Source organism: Lichenostomus cassidix, chromosome 2 (genome assembly GCF_008360975.1).
Source record: "Lichenostomus cassidix isolate B80296 chromosome 2, HeHo_3.0, whole genome shotgun sequence".
NCBI lineage: Eukaryota > Metazoa > Chordata > Aves > Passeriformes > Meliphagidae > Lichenostomus > Lichenostomus cassidix.
This window is the reverse complement of record NC_139482.1, coordinates 129,296,760-129,306,936: the sequence shown is the minus strand read 5'-3', so window position 1 is coordinate 129,306,936 and position 10,177 is coordinate 129,296,760. Positions and strand designations below refer to the sequence as shown.

General features: G+C 39.1%; 1 protein-coding gene across 1 annotated transcript in view; it reads right to left on the bottom strand.

Annotated features, from left to right (window-relative positions):
• Positions 1-2,635: 2,635 nt before the first annotated feature.
• The window catches only part of SDC2 (syndecan 2), a 60,243-nt gene continuing 52,701 nt past the window's right edge, over positions 2,636-10,177 (bottom strand). Inside the window, exons 3-5 of the mRNA XM_085053263.1 lie at positions 7,025-7,158; positions 6,093-6,228; positions 2,636-4,876 (exon numbers count right to left, since the gene is read on the bottom strand). Coding sequence (XP_084909389.1) covers positions 4,713-4,876; positions 6,093-6,228; positions 7,025-7,158 — 434 coding nt within the window. The 3' untranslated portion in view covers positions 2,636-4,712. The remainder of the gene's footprint in view (positions 4,877-6,092; positions 6,229-7,024; positions 7,159-10,177) is intronic.

The window sequence follows — 10,177 nt, the reverse complement described above, 5'->3', positions numbered from 1 at the left end:
CCCGCTTCGCTGAGGCAAAAATTCCAGGGTCAAGCAGCCAGCAGAAGCTGTGACTGGCAACATCTCTGATGTGCTGGGAAGCTGTGTGCAGCCAGGAGTGTCTCTCAGGCCATGACATCAGCACCTGCTCACTCTCCTGTCTGTAGATTCTCTTTGTGAAGGACAATTTCAGTGCAATGGTAACAAATCAAGAAAGCAAAACACCTTGTAACTTTCAGTGGAAAACAGGGGCTGTCAGGACAGTTTCTCTTCCTGCCTTCATTCCACTCAACCCCAATTATTGTCCATTCTAAATGAGCCCTGTCCCCTCCCCCTCATGCCAACTAGAAACTAAACTCAGATGCTGCAAATACACAGAGGGATTTTCAGATTTCCACCCACATAAGCAGCTACTCGGCTCTTCTGATGCACATGTGAAATTGGTTCACATGTGAAATTGGTTCACATGGGCCAGGGCAGACTCCCATATCTCAATTTCCAGCTCTACTGAGCTTAAATTTTATCATTTGTTTGATTTCAAACCAAAAATATACAACTTACTTTACTTCACAGAGGAAGAAATCTCAGCAAAGCATCTTTTTCCCTGGCAGGGTTGGGTTACAGCTCCGCCCTCCCACCCACACAGCTGAACCCAGCATCTGGTCAGCCAGAGAGCTGTGAGGAAATCAAATGCACATGTCAGCATCCCCCTCTCCTGCTCCACCTCCTTACTAACACTGCTCTTCTGCTCCAGCCACAAACCATCCCAGGACCAGAAGACATGCCAGGAAGTGGTACACTAGCTGTGTCTTTACTCAGATGAACTGTACAGCAAAGTTGTGCTTGCTCAATCTGATGAAAGTTTTGGAAAGGCAGTACTCTAAAGGTTCACAGCATGGAGTTTTCACACCAAGGTTCAGAGCTCTGGGAAACACCACCAGGAGCTTAAATGTAACAAAATTAATATTAATGTTCATTAAAAGTGGACAACAAACATTTCCTTAAGGGAAATTATGCCACTCTGATTAAGAAAGTGATAATTAACAAATATAACTGATTGCAAGTTTAAAAAAGTTTGCTATATTATTTCCATCTATAATAGTTTCCATAGAGAGCTTTCCTCCTGGGATTCTTCTTCCTTTCTCAATTGCTTACTTAAGCCAAATACATAATACTTAGCATAATATCATCACCTGCCTCACTCCAATTGTTTTTATTTAATGTTTATCTGGACACTTGTTTCCTTACAAACGCTTCCTGTATCCATATGTTGCTTAAAAACAGTATCTGTCATTTAAGACTGCACTCCACCATCATTTCCATACATGACTCTAAGGAAAAAAAAAGAACAACTAGTCAAAGTTACAAATACACTACTCTTGTTAGGAGATGCAAGAGCACAATTTTTATTTTAATTTAGCCTATTTCAATGAAGTGCAATGCTCAGAGTGAAGAAAAAGCTAACTACACAGCCTGTAAACATGAGCTACAATTCCCTCATAAAGGTGGCAGGCAGGGGAACCAGGTACTCAACTTCTAAAGTTATTTTGCCATGAATAAAGCAAAGGTGAGAGCCTTCTTTCAATGTAAGCTTTACATTAGTTGCATTTGGCTTCTTTTACTAAGAATCTAAGAGGAATTAACTATTTATGACCCAGGGTAAATCAAAGCAAAATGGCATTTTGATAAACACTAGAGCCTATCAATCACAAGGAGACACTGTATCAGGTTGCTGAGGAATTCCAGAGCTGCTACAGTGGCTCCAGCAGAGCAGAGCCAAGTGTCTCTCGGAAAAGCCATCGCTAGCTGTGGGCAGGTGGCGCAGCACCCACAGCCTGGCACCGACACTCCCAGCTGCCCAGCAACATCCATGAGCAGCCAGAGTATTGCTAGAAACACATCCAGGAAGGGGAGAACAAAAGGCAAGGGAAACCGAAGACCTACTCATGCTAGGAAGCCTCAGTGTAAGAGACACACATTCAGCTGCCAATTTCTTCTAAACAGCATCGCTGGAAGTCAAGCGTCTGCATCAGACTGGTTTTCAGACTGATGAAAACTGAATTTATGTTTATAACCAAGATCACAGCTCTGTTAGATTTTTTTCCCTAATAGTATGGTTTGGCACTGAAAGCAGAAAGGCAAAGAGATCATGAGATGATAAATCCTATTAACACACCTACTGCATGTTCAAAAGTTTTAGGTTTTTGTTAGGGAGGGTGGGAAGACTGCAGTATTTCAGGTCCATGTACACAGCTGAAGCATTAAATGTCTTCTGCATATAACAGAGTGGATAATGAATGTGCATGGAAAAAAGGCAAACGGTGAAATAAAGCTCAAAATTTACCATTGCTTCTGTTTGTAAACAGATGCAGGAGGAACCAGACAAGCAAATTTTGGTAGTATGCATAATTACAACAGATGTCTACGTTGGATAAAGCGGCCTTTACAGTAGATATAGAGGCAGAGTCTAACATACATAAATAAAATCAAAACAGCTACTTATTACCAATTTGCTTATGAACAAGGAGACAGTTTATCTGGTGTTTAATATTTACAGCTATACTTACATCAATATTCATTGCACCCTTAAAAGAAATTCAGGTCTACTACCTTAAGCAAAGTGGGCTTCAAAAAACTGTATGTCAGACTATACAAATAAAGTATTAGTTTAGGCATGGTAGACTTTATTTTGGCACTTTAACAAATGCTTTATTTTACAGCAGTGGCATAGCATTTGCCAGAAATTTTCTTTACTTGGCACAGTTATTTCAAGCAGTTATTTTACTAACTGAAGTTCACGAAATATTGCACAAGATATACCTGTTAAATTCTTACCCTGTTTTTACTTGCTGAACTTGTATGGCTTTGAAAAAGTTGCCAGTTAAGTATAAGTAAAAAGCAATATATTAAATATTTTAGCAGATGATAGCATTCATTTGTTCCTAAATGACCACTGAACTTGGGACAGCAACAAATACAAGTTGCGCAACTCTTATCTGAAGAGCAACCAGATCTTATTTACAATACATTGCCATTTCCGAGAAGCACTTCAGCTTGACATCCTGAACACCTGTATTTTGGAAATCTCAAAAATAAAAAATGAGGAGGTCAGCAGAGCAGAAGACGAAGCCATTTGTCTGTTACAAAGCATAATATAAGGAGGCAGACTTATCGTCTTCTTCCTGTGTCCCTCTATCCAGCTCCTATCTAAGGTCTAAGCAACAGAGACTTTTCTCTTCTACTCGGAATATTTCTTTCTTCTCTTATGAAGATATTCCACTTGTTTCAACTCTTCTGCTGGAGTCTGAGCAGAAGAAGCCAAAATTGTCCAAAGGGCCGGGGAAAAAACAAACCCGAACAACAAATCAAATACACACAGTAAATGAACTGGGGTACTCCTTTGAATTTTACAGTAGGGAAAACATTTGTAGGAAGGACAGGCCTGTGTGAACACTGCTATTACACATAATGAAAAAGTCAAATGTCTCACAACTAATACACCAGATGCAAGATTTAAAACATTCCCACTCTTCTCTGCCACTTCAGCAATAAATCTGGTGTGAGGATCCCCCTGATCAACAGCCTTTCTTTGTTTGGTCTGGGTTTTTAAGATCTACTAAATGTACTCTGTGACATTACAACGTAAGCAAATAGACATAAAATGAAAAACATACAAAAGTATATCACAATGGAATTCTCAGTATTAGGCCACATGATTTATTCAGTAGTGTTTATGTTCCCAAATTACAATTATGTCTATCCATGTAAGACTACAAAAGTTACCATTAGAATTGTCTGTGCTTATAAAATACCAACATTTTCTTTTACTGTTATATACTCATTAACACCAGTCTGCAACGAGTCACATGTAATCATAGGCACTTCAAAGGCTTTAAAAGACGTTTACAACTTAAATGCATTTTTAAAGAACAAAAATTTAAACCTCTACTTGTACCTTCAAATTGCAAATAATTAACAAATACAGTGGCCATAGAAATCTGCAGCAACTTCTCAAAATACTGTTAGAGTCTTTGGGTTTGCTTAGGTCCGTCAGTAGCTTACTACAAATCTTCCTTACAGGAGATTTGTTTAGTAAGAATATGACTATACAGTTTGTAGTAATAATCCAATTTTACACATTAATTTGCTGTTACAAATCTCACTGAAGCTACAGGTATGCTGAGAAACAATGCAAAGTGTAAAATTGATATTCTGACACTTAAATTTATACAAAGTGGAGGGTAAAGTTTACATAGCTGAAAAATTACATTTACACTAAAAGTTACTGTTATCTGAATTATCTGAAGACAAATTGCACCATGACAACTACAAAAAGGCATTTTTTGGAAACAGATAAATTAATGAAATAAAAACTAACTTGTAAGATCAATCTGAGACATGCTGACAAAAATTAAACAACTTTCATTGAACCATAGGATAAAACAATAATTTTCATTATTTTATATTTATGCATAAAGTTTTAAAAATCATTCAGTGAACATCAATGGTTTTATAAAATAATGCTTTGCCACTGTTATTCACAGAACACTGCAAATGTTAAGTTTTAATTTTACATTTTTAAACGAATATGTGAAAAGTTTTAAATACAATGGGGTTTTATCATAAAGGTGCCATAGTGGCTCTTTAATGAAAAAAAAACTTCATTATTCTATGCAAAAGCTTTATTTAAAAAAGTTCAGTGATCTCATAAATAGAGACACTAAATAGGAATTTTATGCATAAAACTCCTTAGTAGGTGCCTTTTGATAGGCAGCACAGGATGGTTTACGTTCACCAAGGTCGTAACTGCCTTCATCCTTCTTTCTCATGCGATACACCAGCAGCAGGATAAGGAAGATTGCAAAAAGAAAACCAATAACTCCGCCAGCAATAACAGCTGTAATCAAAGAAACAGAGATTCACAATATGCCAGAGAAAAACAAGTTTAGCACCATACTTCTTTTTCATCTCACACAATGAGTTTGCTATTATTTTCAAATTGCAGGAAAGGGCTCCCATTATGCAACTCTCTTCATTATTAGTATCCTGAAATATACTGTCAGAAAGGTTGTTTGCATTCATGAAGGCAATCATTTAAAATGACATTCCACTTATAAGTCAGAGATTCAACAACCCGCAGTTCTAAAAAAGTTACTAATTTTTTTTTCAAAACCTCAATTAAGAAGACCACTAGTACCACCAGAGCATAAAGCTGTCTTTCAAACTCATTTTTCAACAGTTACATTTTCAGCTTTAGAAGATTTTGTTACCCTAGCTAAGAAATACGCTTTTCCTATTCTCTGTCAGTTTTCACTCTGACTCTAGGCTGAAATAAACTTCGTATTCGTGAATAATACGAGAGAACACTTGATGCACTTGTGAATGTATGAAAGTATCAGCTCCCAATCAGACTTTAAGGGCAAACTCACATACTTCCCCTGAGGTGGATTTAAGGCTTTTTCACATTTTGATGTTCCTAAGAAGTCCAGAACTGTGTGACTCTCATGGCTCCCAACTCCCCTTCCAAATACATGGGGGAAAAGTACACTTGTAAACACTGTCCTTAGGCCAAAAAAAAAATCTCACATGTAGTGAAAACTGGTGGCCAGCTTGTGCCTCCCTGGGTTATGCATAGAAATAGACCCTCTTTATCTTAAGGGATCTCTGTACCCTAATGGATGTGCTTATCCATCCCTTTCCATCCACCCATGCCTGCCATGAGCTCCTCCCAGTCAGTGTTCATCTGTAACAGACAGACCAGACATGTTCTTGGGAAGTGAGAAATACATTTCTTCATTGCAAGCATCAATCAAATTCCAGCTCCTCCTCTGGGCTGTGAAAGTTCCAGATACTCAGCCGGCAGTATTCAACTTCTGGGCATGAAATCAATTAGCAACAGACTTCACTTTTAAATATTTCCCCAAGATGCCCAATTCACTCTCATCAAATCAACTACTAGCTACCCACGATGAATGTGCTTAGTACTAATGTGTTTAATACCATGAATCTACCAAGCAAATTCAAATGTTGAGTTTGCATTATTTGATATGGATCCCTTCTGGTTTTTTCTGTTTTATTTCTATTAAGACAGACTTTGGCAAACACTGCCTCACCTGCCAGAACTTCTGTTCTCTGGAAGAGGTTTTCTGAATGTTTCTGAGTGAACACATCGGTGTCATCCCCTGGCTCATCGCTCTTTTTCTTGGCATCCATCTCAGGCCTTTCCTCTTTATCAATTTCTTCAGGTGACTGTGGCACAAAAGAGAAAACTGAGTATTGCTTCCAGAGGGGGCAGACCACAAGCTGGCACAGTCACTGCCTGCTTTGGGCAATCACGTGGCTGTGGCTCCACACACATACTGCACAATACCGACTAAAACAACACATAGGAAGCTTTTAGAGCACAGAAAACTGGTCTAGACATTGTAATTGGATCTATTTGTCGTCAGGATGTCAGAATGAAAAACACTACCCATAAGTTTAAAACCTCCGGAAGTACATTTAGCAAACAGCCGTTAATATTGCCTGTGCTTATCAGAATAACAGCCTCTGAATGCAATAACTCTGAAATTAACACATCAGATTTGTTACATGCAGAGCACCTTTGTGGGTAACTTAGACAGTATTATTTACTGTGCTAGAACGAAATACTAAACAGAACCTGCTGAGTGTTCAAACTACAGCCAAACCATACAGCATTCTCCTTTGAGAAGAGAAATTTCACACAGATTTTCTGAACAACACTTTGAGAAATGTAGAAAAGGTACAGCTCAGACTCAAAGGTATCTCAAGAAATTGTCTCGTGTATTGTGATACATTCCTATTTTGCATCTCTCTTTTCTTTCATGTGAAATCCAGATGTTCCTACACAGACTTTCTAGTAGGAATGAAAACGAACAGCTCTGTAGGTCATTTAGCAGGCTGTAGTAGCATTAAGTGAAGTTTGGAGGTGCTTTTTAATCCATATAAATAAAAGACTTAACATCAAGCCATCAACAGAGTACAGTGGAACCATTTTGAAAGGTGTTGCTCTCCAGCCACGCACCTTTGTTTGTGCAGGCACCTTGGTCTGCATTTTCACCGTGGTGGTCTCAGCCCTGGATGCATCACTAGTTGTTGGTAGCTTTGGAAGTGTTCTGGATGTTGTTATGACTGCACTATCCTCATCTTCTTCGGCACCTGGAGACAAAATATAACACTTCATTGACCTGTGAAATTTTTCCAGATTAGCTACATTTTTTATTATGACACCAAGGTAGAGGTGCTTGCACAGCCCACCCCTGGGCAAGGGGCCTAAATGACAATGCCTTCTAAGATAAAGCTGTGAGTGCAAGTGTGCCCAAACTGTCAGGGGGATATTTTCCCCAAGTGATCTCATGAAAAAGAGGGGAGTGCATCAGCTGGAATGAGTAGCAGCCAGGAAATTACCATGATACTTTTCAAACAGAAGAACCCATCCCGAAAACAGGTATGAAAAAAGCTTTAACACTTGCAATAGGGGCAGAAAGTCTGGAGTGAAAGCAGCAACCATCAGGGCTGTGTGACATGGGCAGACCCCAGTGCCATGGGGACTGATGAGGTCCCATGGCATCAGGGGTTCTGCTGGAGCTTGGCAGTGCCACCCCCCACCCTGTGGATACCCCAGCATCTACCTCCAGCTTCCCCAGAGCCACCATGGGCACCCCTGGAACCCACACCCTGGCATGCAGGGTCTCCTCCTGGGGGTGGCAGGAGGTGGTGGTGGGGCCCAGGCTCATCTGGAGGTACGCAAGTCTCCTACAGCAAGAGTGTGTGGACAGAGGGTCCTGTACACTCAGATGAGGGGAGCTTGCACACCCATGGCCTGTGAGACAGGTGTCTGTGTGCATGTGGCACACATCGGATCAGTTACAGAAAGTGATTTAGAAATTTAATGTTGCTTGCTACCATTTTGTAAATGGCAGGTATTGTGGTTGTCTGTTGTACTGTTGATATTAAGCTAAAAGTATAGTTCAGTGATGGCTACTTAATTACATATCATAAGTAAATCAATAAACTTCTTTATCCTTACTCAATCATATGAACTGAACAGTTTTTGCCTGTAACATACTGCTTCAACAACAAAATTTCTCCTCTACATCACGTCTGTTGAACTCTAAAAAACTAAGCAGTTTCTATCTACAGGAAGACGATTATTATTATTATTATTACTTTAGTCACTAGGAATTCACACGGTTTTAAACTCCACATAATTCAGAAGCCCTTTTCTTTTGAAGTGAGTAAGAGGACAAAAATCTCCCTGGAGATTTCCTTAAATTTAATTTCCTCCACATTCAAAGCCCTGCTGGAGTATGAAGGCTCCTTTAGAATAAGGTAATGGACATGTCTAATAAATATCCTTTAGTGATAGTGAAAGGAAGAAGACACAGGAAAGAGACTAAATTATTAGCAAGGCCTGAAAGAGGAAAAAAAGAATTGACCCATTCTTGGAATGCTCCTTAGGAATCTCAATGTGTTCTGCTCGTTACAGGCACCAGTTACCCAAGTAACTATTGAGTAATAAATCTAGCAAATGTGCATAAGAATAGTTCCTAACAAATAAAACACTCTTACAACAGAACAGTATGACTCACTCATTCCAAAGTAATTTTTTAATTTATTTTTTAAAAGAAAGAAAACAGGCTGAAAATATGAGTGCAATAATGATGTTTTGAAGTCATGATCGAGCATTACATACACTTGGCATTGAAAGGAGGGGCATTAACAAGACAATAACTAAAACAACCTCTGTATGGTGGAAGATAAAATTTAGAGTAGTTTCAAAAAGTACTACATTAAAGATACTGGCACAGAATAATGCCAGGGAAAAAAACTTTCAGAGATACCAAAATTACAGCACAACTTCCAGAATGAAGACCTCACAACAAGAACCGGGTATTTTCCTGAAATGCTACTCAAAGATCAAAAAATCAACATCCTGCTTCAAAACAGAGGTGAGGAAAGGCATCCAACAGGAAAATTTTTCTGGCTTTGACTCAAGAGTTTTCTTTGAGAAATAATGGCCCACTGGATAGCTCAACCTACTTTACCTTCCAAGGCTCCTCCATATTACACAAAGTTTTCACAGTCAAGGAAATTAAAATTGATTATCAGATTAGAGATCTGATAAAACACACTTTGAGAGTACAGAAATGTAATTTATTCTTTTCATGAAATGAAAAGTCCCATTTAATCACAAGTGTTCCTCCAAGTCCTTAAATGCCACCTTTGCTTCAGGCAATAGTTGTGTCTGCCAGATAAAGTGGTGAATGTTACAGGTCTGAACCTCTTTGGCTAAGGAGGATGCAGATGTATGCTCTCTCAACAAATGGGTGACTAATCTAATCCTTGGAACTAGTCACTAGATTTGCACTAAAGGTACCCAACTTTTCTTCCATACAGCCTCAGGGTAATCTTGACAATCCCCAAAAGGTTGAAGCAACTATCATTTAGGCCTGATTCAGGTACTGGCTCAGACACATCCTCACGGTTCCTGCTTTCTAATTAGCCTTATCTAAACAGGTCTCTGCTTGGCATGGAGTAGATCTAAACAAGGAGAAGACACTTCCCTTGCTAAACTGACAGTAGCATTTTTGGAATTACCTGTAAATAGGACTGAGGGACCAAAAAAACACTCACTAGTCCTCTCCAGAATGTAGCAACAGCATTTTACACAGTAACATGTTCCCTAAAAAGCACAAAAAAGAGCATCACCAAATCCTAGTAAGATTGGAAAGAAAAAGCCTACAGTGTCATGAGCGTAAGTTCCAAGTAGGTTGTTAAGAGGAATACTGTGAAACTGTTGGAGTGTAAGAACTTACTTCTTCCTCTGGAAAATATCACTGTTTCTATAGGTGTTTTCTGGATTTGGCCAGTTGCTGGGTATTCACTGCCTTGAGTCCCTCTTACGGAAGTCATCACAAAAACCCTGCAGTAATTAAACCCATAGCCATCTCTGTGACAGAGCTGAGAGCTCTCAACCATCACACACCATCTTTTATCCACTGTAACTTCTTCAGGATGTTCAACTGCTGTCTTCATAGTGGTCAAAACAGCTCTAAATTGTGCTTTAGTACTGGAAATATCTAATATAGCCTGCAGTAATGTGTCTATCAGCCACCCTTGGAAGACAGGAATGAGAATATTCTTTAACACTCTTAGTGCTTGAGGAAACTTGTCA